Raw genomic sequence first — 18,599 nt, forward strand, 5'->3', positions numbered from 1 at the left:
CAATACCCACTGTGGCTATCATCCTTCTTCCCGACATTGAGCTCTTGTTTTCTCTCTTCTACCCAACTCTAAAAGTTGTTATCCTTCCTATTTGAATTTAATTTTCTGCCATGTATGTTTGACTTTCAAAATTCCCCTATAACATTGTACTCAACCTATACTTTCAATTATGTGAGATGACTTTTCCATCAAAACTCATACATAGATTCAACTTTTGAAATAATCAAAAAAGGAAATAGAAAGTTCATTAAAAGATTAAAGTGGCTTGAGATTTTTAGACATACATAATTTTTCAGTTGGACCTCTCTTAGCCCACTCTCTTGAAAACATAACCCCATAACTCTATCCATATGTGTATGCAACCACATATATATATAATTTTATTATTTTCAATTATAAAAATAATATTATTACTATTTCAAGCTTGTTTATCTACACAATTATATGCTGAAATGAAAATTCATATATATATATCTATATCTATATATATATAATTTTATTATTTTTAATAAAAATAATATTAATATTATTTCAAGCTCGTTTACCTACACAATTATATGCTCACATGAAAGTTCAAGGAAAAATAAAATTAATCTTTCTCAAAAAAATAAATTAAATGATTATTGATAATATTGTATAAACTTTATGTTAATTTTTTCCTTAATCAATTTCTAGTGGGGCTCCTTTTTCCCTAAATATTTCAATAAAATAAGCTCCATTACCAAAAAGAACATGGATAACCTCCCCTCATTTGGAAAATCAGAGAGGGAAATGAACGATCAACAATAATTAATCACACTTCCATACCACATTAAAGTCAAAAAAATTTAGACTCACAGTTCCCATCAAAAATAATTAGTGGCAACCACAGGTATGAGATAGCGTATGGTGTAGACAAACTGTGTTTGAATGAGATAGAGTGTTAGGTAAATAAATAGTATCTAAATGTTAAATGGAAATAAGTTAATAATACTTGTCTTAAGGTAATTGGTTGCGGCATCTTTATGGTGGTTTGGAAATGAGCCATAAAGAAAGAGGTGTCAACCAGTCTGCAAACCTAAAAACAAGTTAAAGTAAACCGAAACGCATGGATGTGAACATATTGTCAAAAACTCTTACCCGTACCCAAGACGTAATCTAAGCAAATCAATTTCAGTAAAGGGAACCAAATGGTCCAAATCATTGATTGTCTAGGGTGGTTCATTCTATACCTCTTGATACAGATTCCCATACAGTCGCCATAGGCCGGTAGCAGTTCAATACACTTTAATACAGGCGTCATCGACAGGTAGTACGCAAGTGCAAGTTTGGCCAGTTGTTTTATCAACTTTATGTGATCTGTTTGAGTGGTTTCACTTAGATATTAAGTATCGTGCAGTAAGTTAATGATTAAATAGTTTTTATATTTTGTTAAAATAAATAATAATAAAAAATGATATGTAATTAATAAGATATAAAGTAGCTTTATTATTAGATAAAAATAAATTGATATAAAGATAGTGAGTTAATTGTTAATTTATTTTGTGAATTGTATGTGATATTTTAGATGTAATTGTTTCAGTTAAATATTAAACACGGTGTACTAATTGTTTGTACATTTTGTTCAATAGACAATAATAAAGTGATATCCTATTTATAAGATGTAGAAATACTCAGAAAATCATTAACTTATTGTAGATTAAAAATAAAATGAGATTCAAAGATAATAAATCAAACTTTTTTTTTTTTTTATTCTCCCCTGAAGAATCAACATAGTACATATATCGCCGAAGCGAACAGATTGATTTCATCATACAACATTATATTATCGCCGAAGCGAGCAGAATTCAACACATACATCATCAGCATAAGCCGCAGCATCGCGGGAAACACATAGTCTTCAGCATCGGGCACATACGTCATCCTCATCATCAGCAGCATCGTGTTGCGCCTGCAGGATTCGAACATGGTTGGGGGTGCGAAAGCCAACTGCCTCGCGGGAAACACATAGTCTTCAGCATCGGGTACATACGTCATCCTCATCATCAGCAGCGCCTGCAGGATTCGAACATGGCTGGGGTGCGAACGCCAACCGTCCCAGCGACCACATCATGCACCTCAACTAATCACTGGCTCACTATGTTTACATTATGATGTTGACAAGACAAGAATAAAGTGATGTCCAACTGATATGACATAAAGGTAGTGAGTCAATCATTAACTTAACTTATTGTTGAAGGAAGGTAAAGTGGGTTGTAAAGATAATAATCATTGGCTCACTATCTTTACATTATGATGTTGACAAGACAAGAATAAAGTGATGTCCCACTGATATGATGTAAAGTAGTGAGTCAATCATTAACTTATTGTTGAAGGAAGGTAAAGTGGGTTGTAAAGATAATAATCATTGGCTCACTATCTTTACATTATGATGTTGACAAGACAAGAATAAAGTGATGTCCCACTGATATGATGTAAAAGTAGTGAGTCAATCATTAACTTATTGTTGAAGGAAGGTAAAGTGGGTTGTAAAGATAATAAATCAATTATTAACTTACAAGATAGTGTAAATGGAAGGCTATCTTTCTGGAACTATTTTGATGAAATTTTACAGAATTTTTTAAAAATTCAAATTCAAATTCTAAAATTTCTGAATTTTAAATACTCCAAACAATTTTGAAAATGCTGAATCTATTTCCACTATTAAAAAAATATTCAAACACTCCAAAAATAAAATCACTAAACACCCCAGCTTAATCCCCTTAATATTTCGAGTTAACTCATAAAGATACTTTTCTGTATTATATAATTAATACCCTAGTCAAGAAAATTTCCTTCCTGTTTCGTTATTGTGTACTCTTCCTTCCTACTGGCTGAAACAACCCCTCTTCTAGCTTGCTTGTAGGGACGAAAGCCAACCTACGTAGACACACACATATCTAAGCATTTGCGTGGGACTCGCACTAACTATTGTAAAGAACGCTACCGTGCCTGAGAATCCCTTACACGTAGGGGATTCATATTCCATATCCATACTTTACTACTGAAAATTCGTGGGCACAACTTAAATTTGCTGCCATGTTATTGTTTCCCAATTCGTGGCGTGAGTCAAATTTCCTGGACTCTGGCTGCTCCTCCTTACAGTTTTCTTGTTGTGACAGATGCCTACCTCTGCAAATCGTATACGTGGCACTCATACCCACTATTGTAAAGAAAGAAAGTTACCGTGCCCGACAATCCCTTAAATATAGGGAATTATGATTTTATATTGGATTGAGTTTGAGCGTGGTAAAATTTTTATTAAAATTAAATAAAAAATAATGGTAAATTAAATTTTGATTTGTGTTATTTAAATTTTATTATATATTTAATATTTAAAAAAAAAAAATACTTAAATATTTCACTTATAATTTTAATAAATCAACAATAATTCATTTATGAACAGCAACTGTATGACAGATCATTGCGGGTATAATGACAGATGTCTGGGACCAAATAACTATTATCTTCTTTTCTTCTTTTATGTTTAGATTTTTAATTTTTCTCAATGAATGATTAGCCACACAAGGATTTTTTTTTCAGTGAAAGATCAATTACTTTTCTTTCCCTTGAAGTAATAAGCCGACTAAAAACACCAAAATAAAGAATAAAATAAGAAATAAATTAGGAATTATCATAGAACAAGTACCTTACTTAATCAATGAAAGGTTTATCCATCAAATCGGAAAATAAACTGTCAATCTTTCAAAAGAATCACACCCGTATCGATACTTTACTGAAAATACATGACAACAACTTAAGTCTTCGGCCATGTTAACGCTTCCCAATTGGTGCCGGGAATCAAATTTCCCGTGTTTGCTTATGCACCACGTTACCTCCCGTGTTTGCGTATGAACCACGGTAGCTCCTAACTAATCGCACACGCTTTCGTATGTCTTACACTGAGTCGGAGGTATTATATAAGAAAATCGTCTTCCCCTTTCTCCACACAAATTCTCATTATTTCTCTCTGTGAGTTTTGTTGTTATTTCGTGATGGCGAGTGTTTCAAAGGCAACCCTGTTACTCTTCCTTGCGACCACCTTGTGGACTTTATCAGCCAATGCTTCGGATTCTTCCCCTGGATTTACAGATGAAGACCTCAAGTCCGAGGAAAGTCTGCAACTCCTTTATGATAAATGGGCACTTCGGCATCGCACCACCAGAAGTTTGGATTCGGATGAGCATGCCAAACGATTCGAGATATTCAAGGACAATGTGAAATATATCGACTCTGTGAATAAGAAGGATGGTCCATATAAACTTGGATTGAATAAATTTGCAGATCTGAGTAACGAAGAATTCAAGGCCATGCATATGACAACTAGAATGGAGAAGCACAAGAGTCTGCGCCGAGACAGAGGAACACAGAGTGTATCATTCATGTACCAAAACTCCAACGACCTGCCAGTGTCTATTGATTGGAGAGAAAAGGGAGCTGTTAACCCTGTGAAGAACCAAGGCCAATGTGGTATGATCTTGAATTTTGCAGAATTAGTTTCAATTTCAAAATAATATCTACTAATTTTTTAGATTGTTTTTTCAAATTTATCACAGTATCAATATTTTGATCGAAGCTTTTAACCAACTAAATTCATTTTAATTTTAATTTATTTAGTAGCTGAGCACATAGGTTTACTTTGGTATATGTTGTAGCTGATATATTGTTTATTTTTTTTTATCTCGCAGGAAGTTGTTGGGCATTTTCAACTATAGCTTCTGTAGAGGGCATTAACTATCTCACAACAGGGAAGCTCGTTTCTTTATCAGAGCAACAGTTGGTAGATTGCAGTAAAGAGAACTCAGGCTGCAAAGGAGGGCTTATGGACAACGCCTTCCAATATATCATAGATAATGGTGGGGTCGTTGCTGAAGATGAGTATCCATATACTGCTGAAGCCAGCGAATGCAGTCCCTCCAAGGTATGTTAAGTGGCAATACTGCTTACCTGTGCATTTAGATAGGATAGTTAAATCCTAGTAAAATGGAAAATGTGAGTGAAATGGGTTTCAATATAAATTTTTGAATAGGTAACCAGTAAAAAGGCCCTCTAAATTGTGTGTGGATTAAGATGCTGTATTTTTGGAAAAATTGTAGGTAGAGATGTGGAATATTTGGAATTTTAGCTATTTGCATGTTTATGTTGGTATATTTTGATTCCGATTAGAAAAGTTTAAATAATATTTGATAGATTAAATTTAGGTAGAAATTTGTGAGAATTGAAAATATATGCAGTTTTATCTATATATAAAATAAAATTTAGATAATTATATAAATTATTAAGATAACACATTCTATTAACTAGAAAGATAAGCTTTTTCCTTGAAAATGACAATATTGATTGTTTGCCTAGATTCCCTTCTTATACCATATGAATCCAAATTTGTGAGAATTGAAAATATATGCAGTTTTATCTATATATAAAATAAAATTTAGATAATTATATAAATTATTAAGATAACACATTCTATTAACTAGATAGATAAGCTTTTTTCTTGAAAATGACAATATTGATTGTTTGCCTAGATTCCCTTCGTATACCATATGAATCCACATATTTAATTCTCAATCAATGTGTGTGTAAACAACCTTGAGTTTTTATTGGCATTGAAAAAAAAACAGTTTCTATAAATAACAGTAAACATCATCATAATATTTTTAATAATGGTGTGTTATCATGTTTGTAAGACTATTGAATTTTTATTTCATTTTATTGTTTTAATAATAATCAATATTATATTTTGTAAGATTATTAAGTTTTGTTTTTTACATAGATTAAACCAAATGCAATAGTAGCAACTATTGATGGTTTTGAAGATGTTCCTGCTAACAATGAAAAAGCTCTCAAAGAAGCAGTGGGCCACCAACCTGTGTCTGTGGCCATTGAAGCAAGTGGTAAAGATTTTCAATTTTATTCAAAGGTAAGTGGTCATAATCTATTACATTGTTCTTAAAAATGAATATATTAAAAATGAATAATTTGGCATCTACACTAAGCAATTTTTTAATATACAGGGAGTATTCACTGGTGAATGCGGCACTGAACTTGACCATGGAGTTGTAGCGGTTGGTTATGGCACGTCTCCTGAGGGAATTAATTATTGGATAGTTAGGAACTCTTGGGGACCTGAATGGGGAGAAGAAGGGTATATAAAAATGCAACGAGATATTGAAGCAGTAGAAGGGAAGTGTGGTATTGCCATGCAAGCTTCATATCCTACCAAGAAAACACAAGACATTGATATTGAATTGGATGTTGATCACATTAGTGATGAATTATAAAAAACGTCTCAACAAAAGATTAGTATTGTGAAATTCAATAATATGAAGATTCCATCTTCATTTATTAGCTAAATTTGGTCATTATACTAGATTATTGTTGATAGGTACTTCTCACTTGAGAGTTTAAAATACATTATCATATTGCACTATTATTGATGATATTGAATAACTTAAATTAAATTTTCCATTGTTTCAAAAAGTGTGATTGAGATCATGGATATAATTTTGTTGTATTAATTTGTATGTCTAGGCTATTAAAATCATTCTTAAAATAAATATTACAGTTATTAAATTTTAATTCTAGGATTGAGAATAACAATGAGCATTGAAGCACACACAAAAATTATTTAGAAAGACATTCAAATTCTTAAGAAAGATGAGGCACAACTAGCATCATTAGTGGGAGATTCTTGAATCATTGTTAGGCCACTCGATAACAAACTCCATTTCAAAATATTTTTATATCAACACATAATATATACAAGTCAAGCCTAACAATTTAATGCACTTGAATTCTTCCAACTCTTACATTCTTAAAATAAAGCCATAGACCTTTTGGAAAATGGTGGCACAAGTACATATGAGGTGCTTTAAGAATAAGTATGGGGGAGAGTATCTTCTCTCATCTCCCCTCCCATGATTTTAGTTGAATTTAAGACTTGATAAGAAAAGCACCATATACAAGTGTTGTTATTCAAGTTAGAAGGAACAAAGTTATGGGTCATTTCTCTCTAAACATATAGATACCTCTCCTCTTTAATGGTAAGGCTTATTAACTCCATGATGGCTTAGGATTGCAATGCATATTGTGTTTAGAACAATCTAGGCTTTGGAATGTTGGTGTTATTCATATCTATGGGTATCTCAACTATTCTTCATAAATTAGTGCTTAGTCTAGCCATCCTATTCTTAGCTATCCTATAATATCATATTTTCTAATCCCACAGGTTTTGTAATGTAATTAAAGTATGATAATGCTAGAGAACCAATATGGTTATATGGCCAAACTGTTTGATGTAGATATCTTTGTTGATTTAAATCACAAATTGTTGAAGATGAAGATGAGGACATGCCTATACAGATCTCGATATCTAGAAATGTTCAACTTTCTTAGGGAGTCTGCGAGGGAGATTGGAAAGTTTGCAATCTTCCCTAAATTTAGTGTTCAAACCCCCCTGATTATGTGCTAATTGAGCTATCAACTTCCCTAGAAAATTATAAGGAATGAGGAAAGAGGTATAAGAGATGACCATGTCTAGGTTGTGTGCCTCATAGTCGCCAGAGTGACTTTGCATCATGTAATACCCCTACCTACTTTGATGTAAATGTTTGCATTCTTTATATTAGGCTTGTGAACTCAGAATACTTTTTACTATTAGGCTAGTGGGCTCGATACTATTTGATGTGGTATGCGTGCCCATGTAATGACATTAGATAAATTTTGGGGCTATTTTCCCAGGTATTTTTATGTCATTTTTGGCTAAGTGGCTAAGAATGCCAAGATGTAAATATTGTATAATTGTACACATTTTTCGCTATATTAGTAAAAAATAAGGTTGCTTGTAGAGCCCACTCCATGGAAAGAGTATGGGGAACACAACTCCAAGGCAAAAGGAAACAATTGAGTTTGGCAGAAGTGTGCACTTTGGGGACCCACGTTGCTTCAATGAATGCCACATGCCAGTTTGGGCTATGCATTTAAAAAGGATGGTGGCTTTATTCTTAGGATTATTATTATGCATTTATTTTAAGTACGGGATTCAGGACACTGAGTCTAGTAACTCATGGCCAATGAGTTCTAGGGTTTGACTCTAGAACTAACCAAGGTGCAACTATTAAGTTAACCATACTGGATAGATGCTTTCAGGTTTTTATGTGAGCTCTGATGGCTCTTGTTATCACCCCAAGAAACTCTCCTAGGTTGTATCTCAGAGATGCTCAGGAACATTACAAACTCAACAAAAAATGTTGAAAAAATGTGGATGAATCGAAGGAATTATGCATATTCAAGCCAGATAACCACTTCTACTAAACTTAACCCCAGACATGGGTGAACACCCCTAGACTACAAGGCTTTAGACCACCAATTACTCATAGTTTGAGGAACAGGTGAAGATGGAGAATATTGACCACACCAACAGATGCACAGGACCTTGTGATGGCCGGCTGCAACCAATTTAAAAGTCTGTAAATCTGTTTCCTAATGCACAGACATGATGACAGCTCTCTAGCATTAAAATAACAGAAACCTGCATACACATTCAATGATACATGCTAGATTCTAACACAGAGGTGGGATGACAGCCCCTCTAATGCTAAACATCAAGAGCACATGAAAATTGCATAACAGGCACAGCCTGGAACAACAAGAAGTGGAAAGTGAGCAATTAACAGCAAAAGAAGCTTGTATTAGCTGAAAATGAAGACCAGACGCTGCAGATATCACAGTAGTTACAGTCTCCAGAAGTTGAATCTTACATCAAAAAAATATCCATCAACCCTCATTACATCTTGTCTCTGGGTATATATAGAGGTTGATTACAAAAATATCTGCTATCCTATGCGTGGAGGGGTCATAATGGACCACCAACCACATTAACTGTCTGATATGGGTCTCTGCTGTGATTTGTTGTTTCAAATGTGTGAATTTGACATTCTCTGGTATTTTGTTGTACTCCTCGAGCAGGTGGAGTGTTGTATGAATAAATTTCCATAACTGTTGAAGGCGTTTAACTGCTTGAGGATTGTCCTTCTCTCTCTCGGCCATACTTTCTGTTGAATGCAGTGGTTGAGGAATAACTGTGCTAGGTACAGGTAGTTGATCAGGGTTGTCCTTCAGAAGCACAGCTCAGTCAAAGGTGGTGAAGACTTCATGGCGAACAAATGAGTAGAACCAGGAGTAAACAACAGCCGTTGGATCCAGCAAATGGTTGGCAGAGATCTATCGGTGGGAGGTGTCGGGAGGAAATGGAGGCAAGAATGATTGTGAGCCGTCGGATCTTGCAGATGGACGGTGGAGATTGAATTGTAGGGGCTATCGGGAAGAAGTGGGAGCGGGCGAACGAGGGTCATTGGATCGCGGGGTGGGCAGATCCAAAGGTGATCGAGGGCGGAAGCTGTGCAGGAATTAATCGGCGGGGACGGGTGGGATGGCAGTAAGCGATTTCCCCGCACCGCTTATCAGAGGTGAGTGGTATCCGTATATGGGCTAGCGATCCAAAATAACAGCAACGCGTGGCGGATGGGACCGACGGCAAACCACTTTCCCCGCGGATTAATGCACGTGCAGGTTTCGGCAGCGAGGAAGGCGAACGACGTTGGATCGTGCGACAAGAACGATCGGACGGTGGAAAGCGATAATGGGTTAACAAGTGGGAAAAGCAACAGAGACCGTTAGATAGGGATGAAATGATCGAACGGTGCGGGTTAAATGGCATGGGTTAGCATAGAAAAAGGCGCGCGGTCATGCTACCGTGGTTACATGGGTTTAATCCTTAGTGCCTGGGGGACCGAAAAACAAAGGCTTTCATAGAAATTTAGAGGTGAAATGGAGGAAAACACATGCATGGGGGCTATGGGAGTACACAAATATAGAGGAGCAAGATAAGAAAAACTGATGCACATCCCTTTTTGAGAGCAAACGACTCGATCAGGCTTGTATTTGATCCTCGAACGTTGAAAAAAATAGCAGAGCTAACAGCTCTAAGGTTTTGTTGGCCTTGATTATGGCTTGGTGCCATGGAGTTCTGGTGGGGAACTCAGTTCCGAGATAGTCGGTGAGTCCTAATTGGGGCTCTAGCAACAGTTGTCGAGATTTTGGTTTGGTTGTTAACACTTGGACACTAGATAGCAGCAAAGCTCCTAATGTTGCAGGTTGAGACTATTCTAGCCAATCGTAATTCGCCTTGAAAGGTGGGCACCACCAAGGGACTTGGGTTGTGCCACTTGAGTATCGAAGAGGGGATCATGAGCATGTGGCTAGAGACTAAGGTTGTTGGGGTCGGTGTCATAGCCATGGTTTTTGTTGCTAACGGTCAATTGTTACCTATGAAGTTGTTGTCCTAGCTCGGGGGTGGCTTTTGGTTGAGCTGATGAACCACACGGTCTAAGGCTAGAAGGAACATGGAGAGCCCATCGTCATTCGTCTCCTTTTAGCAAATAAATACTTGTATTATTGTTTATGGCTTTTATTTGTGCATTATGTATGGTTGATATTTTATTTTACGCTTTCGTTGAGATGATTAAAATGCAAATGAAGCATGTTGAATAATGTTAATATGTTTTCCGTTGGAATTAATTAATTGCTTATATGTAATGTATAATATTACATGGCATATAGTGTGGAATATCATTTAATTAAATGGTCAGGTCTAGGTTTCGGGATGGTAGAAATGGATATGTATGCTTCAACAATAAATGAATGTTATAATTAAGTAGTATTGTAAGAAGGGAACATTACATGTTGGTATCAGAGCCTAGTTTCAACACTAGGTCTCAATTGGGCCAAAACTACAGATCAATTGCCATTTGTTTGATGAAAGTATCAAAGATGAAAATAAAAGAAATTTACAATAACTCTGAGAATAGATCACCTCAGGAAGATAATTGGAAGAGTAATATAGAAGACATTGGGCCCCAACCTTAATCGGTGTGTTTAGGCTTAGCTGGGCCAAACAAGGTTGAGTAGCTGACCCCGACCTTCATTGGTGTAGTCAGTTGTGCGTTCAATTAGTTTGGTGTGCCACATTTAAAACAAAACCAACCCCTGACTAGTTAACTAGAGCCACAAAGGTGGAGTGGGGTAGTGCGTGGTAGGCCCTGTTGGTGAAATTCGTGGGCGTGGGTGGTCGATGTGGTCATGGAGGTGGATGAGGAAGGGCCCGTGGGTTGCCCTTTTGCTCATATATATATATATATATATATACATCATGGAGGTGGACGAGGAAGGGCCCGTGGGTTGCCCTTTTGCTCATATATATATATATATATATATATATATATATATATATATATCACCTTTGCACAAATTGGGAATACAAGTGTTTCAAACTATTTTATTGGACGGACATGCCATTTGTTTATATTATTTGGTTTGTGGAGGGTTTAATGCAGACGTTGACGAAGAAGATATAAAATAAATATTAGCAATGTTAGCAATTGTTCTAGAAGTTGCAAAGTGAGGTTAATAGGAGTGCTAAATTGAAAATAAATTGAAAAGAATAGTTTGATTTGAAATAATAATGGTTATACTAAATTTAGAATATTTAGTGTATTTGTGTTTTTGTTTTTTAATTTATAATTTGCAATCATATGCATCTCTCAAATAAATATGATGTTTAATGGATATGAATTTAAAAGGTTTTTTAAATTTTCACTGATTTAAATAATGAAATATTAATTTTGTTCACTAATTAATTATAATTTTTTTACCCTAAAATCATCTATATGAATTTAGTAATATAGAAAAATATTTATAATTCTTACTTTCTTGGAAATCAAGGACATTAATTATTCTTAACCAAAATCTAAAAATTTTAAATTTTGGTTTTGTTTTTTGTGAACAAATTTAAAATTTTTACTGTATTAAATTCAGGTTTTGTTTTGGTGAAAATTTTTTTTGGCTTTCATAAGGATTTTTTTGGCTTTCATAGATACAGAAATCAAGTTCTTTGTTATCCCAGGCACATACATTACATTATAAATTTGTTTGATATTACCATCAGGTAGAATAACAGAAACTTTCCCACATCCTTTGATCTAATGACTTTTGTCATCACCTAGGTAAATTTGTTCGCCTTCGTTGATTTCTTTAAAATCCTCCATCCAGTGCTTATTCCCTTTCATATGTGTTGATGCTCCTAAATCTACATACCAGATGTCTGCATCAACATTTTCATCACGATCTGCCATGAACAATCTTAAATTCTGCACCTGATCACCATTTGCAAAATGACCTACATGTCTCTTTATCTTCTGTTGTTCTTCATGATATTTCTTTTTCCTACACTCCCTGGCAATATGACCCAATTTTCCGCAATAAAAACATTTAGTTCCAGAGTAGTTTTTATTCGGATGCATACCTTGGGTCAGATCTGGCCGTTTCTATGACCTTGCTTCATTTTGTTGTTGTGGACCTCCTTTCCCTTTGTAGAAGTTTTTCCTTGCCATTAATGCAAGATCAACCCTCTGGGGCTTCAGAGTCAATCTCCTCTCTTCTTCCTGCATCAGTATACCTATCAGTTCTTCAAAATGTAGGATCTTCTCTCTCGGATTTATCCAGTGATGAACATTTGATAATCATCAGTGACACCATTCATTGTAATGGTCACAAGATCTATATCGTCCATTCTATGACCAATAACTGATAATTTGGTTTTTAGATCCTTGATCCTTGCTACGAATGAAGCAATTGTTTCATTCTCCTCCATCTTCAGGGACAGGATCTTACTCTTGAGGAACAGAAGACGATTTGAATTCCTGATCTCGTACAATTCCTTCAGAATTCCCCAGATCTCGTTAACTGACTTACCTTCTCTGATGTGCGGTATAATGCAGTCTTTCACTAACATTTTTAACGTTGTCCTTGCTCTACTTTCTCGTTTCTCCCAATATGGGATCGATGTTGATCCAGCCGCGGGCCTCGACTCATCCCCATTCACAATCGTCCAAGCAATCTGCGCTTCTAACAGAGTCTGCATCTTGAATTTCCAATTTGCATAATTGGAACCATCGAGCTTGTTATGCTCGTTCATGCATACTTCAAAACTATTACTATTAATATTAACGATTTAGAAAAAAAAATCGACAGGTAAAAGATGTTAAATTACCCCAGATCTGTGACAGGGACAGATCACCGATCTTCAATATTGTCTGATCTTGCAACACACGCGCAGATCACTGTGGCTTCCTTCTCAGCCTCTAGACAACCTTCTGTTGTTAGCTACAACCTTGTTATTGGCTTCTCCACGCAACTTCTCTGACAACGATAGCCTTGTTCTTGGCTTCCCCTCGCAGCTACAATGTTGTTCTTGGCTTTCCTCATGCAGCTACAGACTTGTTCTTGGCTACACGATCGTCGCAGAAGTCCCTGTTGTTTCTGCAACGTCGTTGCAGGTGTACACGTCTTTCCTGTGACAAAAAAGATAAAAAAATATGTGCGAAGGAGCTACAATGGACTCATCGTAGAGGTACACTCAAAACCAGCAACGATTTCAGAATCGTCGCAGTTATCTGCCTTACAACTGCGATGATCTCAGTTCAAATGACCACACCATCGAGCGTACAGATTCCCCAGCCCTCACGCTCTAATACCATGATAAAAATGGCAATGTTTGTATTAAAAAAATAAAACCCACTGGTCAGCTCTACGAAAGAGAGTCTGACTCTGCAGAACGCTCTACATTGTTCATCCACATTACACATTAAATAGAAAACATGGTTTTAGGGAAGTTAGAACAACATCCTAAGAAATAGAAACTAATTCCTATCCTGAGGTTACATGAACCAACTCTACCTATTCTAGGATATTCTCCATTATCTTCAACAAGTGCGTGAGTCAATTTCCTGGACTGTGGCTGCCTACTTCTTACCGTTTTCTTGCTGGGACAGATGCCTACCTCTATATAGATATATCCAATCGTATACGTGGCACTCTTACCCATTCTTGTAAAGAAAGTTACCGTGCTCGAGAAGCCACTATTGTAAAGAAAGTTATCATGCCCGAGAAACCCTTAAACGTAGGGAAGTTATCATGCCCGAGAAGATCTGAGTAACAAAGAATTCAAGGCCATGCATATGATAACTAGAATGGAGAAGCACAAGAGTCTGCGTCGAGACAGAGGAACACAGAGTGGATCATCCATGTATCAAAACTTGAACACAGAGTGGATCATTCATGTATCAAAACTTCAACCACCTGCCAGTGTCTATTGATTGGAGAAAAAAGGGAGCACTTAATCCTGTGAAGAACCAAGGCCAATGTTGTATTATCTTCAATTTTGCAGAATTAGTTTGAGTTTCAAAACAATATCCACTCATTTCTTTTAGATTGTTTTTTAAAATTAATCCAATTATCATTATTTTAGTCAAGATTTCGAACTAATTAAATTCATTTTAATTTATTTACTTATATTAAATTAATAGTAACGAATTGTTGTTGTGTATTAAATCAATAATAACCAATTACAGTGATTCATCTTCATTTAATTATATCCTTTGGATCAATAATAGCCTAACATATACATATACTTGGTATATGTTGTAGCTGATATATTGTTTATATTTTCGTTTTTGCAGGAAGTTGCTGGGCATTTTCAACTATAGCTTGTGTAGAGGGCATTAACTATCTCAAAACAGGGAAGCTGGTTTCTTTATCAGAGCAACAGTTGGTAGATTGCAGTAAAGAGAATGCAGGCTGCAACAGAGGGCTTATGGACAATGCCTTCCAATATATCATAGATAATGGTGGGGTCGTTGCTGAAGATGAGTATCCATACACTGCTGAAGCCAACGAATGCAGTCCCTCCAAGGTATGTTAAGTGGCAATACTACTTACCTGTGCATTTAGATAGGATAATTAAATCCTAGTAAAATGCATATAGATAGGATAGTTAAATCCTAGTAAAATGGAAAATTTTAGTGAAATGGATTTCTATATAAATTTTTGAATAGGTAACCAGTAAAAATCCCTCTAAATTGTGTGGATTAGGATGCTGTATTTTTGGAAAAATTGTAGATATAGATGTTGAATATTTGGAATTTTAGCTATTTGCATGTTTATGTTGGTATATTTTGATTTTTAATATTTGATTAGAAAATTTTAAATAATATTTGATAGATTAAATTTAGGTAGAAATTTGTGAAAATTGAAAATATATGCAGTTTTTATCTCTATATATAATTAAATTTAGATAATTATATAAATTATTAAGATAACACATTCTATTAACTAGAAAGATAAGCTTTTTTCTTGAAAATGACAACATTGAATTTTCAAACCTTAATAGTATGCCTAGATTCCCTTCCTATACCATAAGAATCCATATATTTAATTCTCAATCAATGTGTGTGTAAACAACAAGGAGTTTTTATTGGCATTGAAAAAAAAACAGTTCTTATAAATAATAGTAAGCATCATCATAATATTTCTAATAATGGTGTGTTATCATGTTTGTAAGATTATTGAATTATTATTTCATTTTATTGTCTTAATAATAATCAATATTATATTTTGTAAGATTACTAAGTTTTGTTTTTTTGATAGGTTAAATTGAATGCAATCGCAGCAACTATTGATGGTTTTGAAGATGTTCTTGCTAACAATGAAAAAGCTCTTAAAGAAGTAGCGGGTCACCAACCTATGTCTATCGCCATTGAAGCAAGTGGTAAAAATTTCCAATTTTATTCAAAGGTAAGTGGTCATAATCTATTACATTGTTCTTAAACATGAATATATTAGAAATGAATAAGTTGGCATCTACACTAAGCATTTTTTAATATACAGGGAATATTCGCTGGTGATTGCGACACTGAACTTGACCATGGAGTTGTAGCGGTTGGTTATGGCAAGTCTCCTGAGGGAATTAATTATTGGATAGTTAGGAACTCTTGGGGACCTGAATGGGGAGAAGAAGGGTATATAAAAATGCAACGAGATATTGAAGCAGTAGAAAGGAAGTGTGATATTGCCATACAAGCTTCATATCCTACCAAGAAAACACAAGACATTAATATTGAATTGGATGTTGATCACATTAGTAACCAATTGTAAAAATTGTCTCAACAAAAGATTAGTATTGTGAAATCCAATAATATGAAGATTCCTTCTTCATTTATTAGCTAAATTTGGTCATTATAATACATTATTGTTGATAGGTAATTCTCACTGGAGCCATAGAGGAGGAGTGGGGTAGTGCGTGGTAGGCCCTGTCGGCGAAATTCGTGGGCGTGGGTGGTCCATGTGGTCATGGAGGTGGACGAAGAAGGGCCCGTGGGTGGGGGCATGCTATTTAATTCTTTTTTCTGTATATATGGTGGTTGCGTGGGGGTGACTGGAACCGCGAGCCGTTGGATGGGCAATTTTTTCAGTTTTAAATTTAGATTTTTCCTTTGTTCAAGGTCAATTTTGCAATAAATTTAAAGTTTTTACGGCTTTGTTATGGTGAAATTTGTTTTGGTTTTTAGTAAAGATTTATTGGAATTATATATTTTAAGTTTATAAATGAAAAAAATTAAATGTTTTAAATATTTTCAAACAACAAACTTATAAATAAATTTGAAAACACATTTTAAATAATTAAATTTACAATCTTACAATCAAATTTCATAAAAATTAACCTCCAACATTTTCCTTTTACTAGATATTTAATGATTTTTAGTGCCAGGTTAACAATATATTAATCACTACTTCAAGGTTAGCATTATATTTAAAAATAAATAAATGATATTAATTGTGAACCCTCTGTATTTCTTTCTCAATTGTTTGGCAAAGGTATTCGTTGTTTGTCCATATCATACTCACCTCACACCAATAGTGTATTCATAAATGATGTACAGAGGAATTGTCAAGACAGTGAAAAGTGGTGGGAATTTGGGGAATGTTTTTCACTAAATCTTGCACTAGTAGTGTTTGAATCATGTTTTTTATGGTGGAAATGGATTCGACAGCATGGAAAACCTATGGGGCACCTAAAATCTTGAAGTTTGACAGCTCTAACCTGGATTTACAAAAATCTTTACCAAATTTTATCAAAATCTTACCGAAATTTCAATAATTTTGAGAGCAAAACAACAATCTCATTAAACTACGATTCATAAATTGTACAATTCAATAATTTCCAAAAAAAAAAATAGCAATCTGCTTAAACTACGATTCATAACTTGTAGAAAATAGGAAGGCTACCACTGAGTCGGTAATGTTCAGCTAAGTAGACTCTAACTGTTACATGCGAGAAGTTTAACATTTGAAGAGCAAATTCTAATCTCAATATCACTCAGTTTCTTCTATAAATTCAATGATTAATGGTAGTTATAGTAATTTGTATGATAGTTATTTCAAAACTTTATAAGGAAAAATATATGTACAAATGAATTGATTCCCATTTATTAAAATGCACAAGTCGTATTTGTACATGGATACACATTGTTTAACGGTTATTGTTATTATTGAATTGATTTCCAAATATAGACTTCTTTCACATTCTCATAATCAATAATATATATTGTTGAATTAGTATTATTGACCTATATGAAAAACATATGTATAAATGAATGGATTCCCATTTATGAAAATGTACAAGTTATATTTGTATATGGATACAAATTGTTCAGTGGTTATTGTTATTGTCTTTGAATTGATTTCTAATTATGGATTTTTTTCACATTCTTGAACCAATAATATACACTGTTTAGTTAATATCATGACAATACTTGAGCATTGAAATTAATATTATCTTTATATCTTTTTTTGCCTAAGCATGAGTCAATCTTTTTTTCCATTAATTTGTATAAATTAATTACATAAAATACAAAAATTCCAGATCTCTCGAACTTACGTGTGGGAAAAAATGAACACTAAAGCAAGTGTCCCCTCCCGACTAGCGGTGAGCAAAAGAGGAGCAATGGCCCACAAAAAAAAAAGACGGCTTGCCCACTACGGAAACCTAGGCCAGCGATCCGCCAATATGCACGGTGAACCTAGGCCGTTGATCCGCTGCTGTTAGATCCAACGATGGAGAGGCATATCGGGTGAAGAAGAAGCCAAGAGAATACCCGCCCGATGTAGGCGGTATTCTCTCTCCTATTGGAGCCACGTGTTGAGGGATGAGTGGCATCGGGCTCAATTCGAGAAAACCGCTTCCGGAGTTGAAGGTGCCCGATGAACCGGAAACCACCTTGAGGGCGGTATAGAATGAAAAGTGGTGGACCTAAAGATGGATTAACTTTGGTATAAAGAAAATTTTGGGTCCGCTGAGGGGGCATCAAATAAAACTCGGACCCACCAACCTGCTCGTTGACTCTTGGCCATTGATCCTCATCTGCTTGATCCAATGGTTGAAAGGGATATTGGATGATTGAGTAGCAAGAGGAATACCCGCCCGATACAGGCGGTATTCTCTCTCCTTCCTAGGACATGTGTTGATCGATGAGAGGCATTGGGTTTATATCTAGAAAACCACTTCAGGTATTGAGGATGTCCGAAAACCCATAAACCATCTTGCCTGTGGTTTGGCTCACAATACCACCAGTTCGTTGCACCCATTGCCTGCCAAACATCAGAGAGCCACGAACATGCCCCTGCCA

At 35.2% G+C, this 18,599-nt stretch overlaps 1 protein-coding gene and 1 pseudogene across 2 annotated transcripts; both read left to right on the forward strand.

Moving 5' to 3' along the window:
- The first annotated feature begins 3,961 nt into the window (after window positions 1–3,961).
- Window positions 3,962–6,484, forward strand: LOC149183665 (vignain-like). The gene is made up of 4 exons (XM_089417210.1): window positions 3,962–4,488; window positions 4,707–4,939; window positions 5,792–5,938; window positions 6,033–6,484. Exons 1-4 carry the CDS (start codon window positions 4,014–4,016, stop codon window positions 6,297–6,299), a joined length of 1,122 nt encoding a protein of 373 aa, XP_089273336.1. The 5' UTR covers window positions 3,962–4,013; the 3' UTR covers window positions 6,300–6,484.
- An 8,085-nt stretch (window positions 6,485–14,569) lies between these two features.
- Window positions 14,570–16,437, forward strand: LOC149183666 (vignain pseudogene; annotated as a pseudogene). Its single transcript, XR_016256790.1, has 3 exons — window positions 14,570–14,827; window positions 15,562–15,708; window positions 15,802–16,437. The product of XR_016256790.1 is annotated as a vignain pseudogene (transcript).
- Window positions 16,438–18,599: the final 2,162 nt, after the last annotated feature.

Source organism: Pinus tabuliformis, chromosome 3_2, assembly GCF_031772625.1.
Source record: "Pinus tabuliformis cultivar Carrire ecotype Pingquan chromosome 3_2, CPIR1, whole genome shotgun sequence".
Taxonomy (NCBI): domain Eukaryota; kingdom Viridiplantae; phylum Streptophyta; class Pinopsida; order Pinales; family Pinaceae; genus Pinus; species Pinus tabuliformis.

Coding starts and splice junctions, on each gene's coding strand:
- LOC149183665 (XM_089417210.1), top strand. CDS start 4,014: ATGGCGAGTGTTTCAAAGGCAACCCTGTTACTCTTCCTTGCGACCACC. Junction 4,940..5,791: donor GCGAATGCAGTCCCTCCAAG/GTATGTTAAGTG, acceptor TTTTTTACATAG/ATTAAACCAAATGCAATAGT. Junction 5,939..6,032: donor ATTTTCAATTTTATTCAAAG/GTAAGTGGTCAT, acceptor TTTAATATACAG/GGAGTATTCACTGGTGAATG.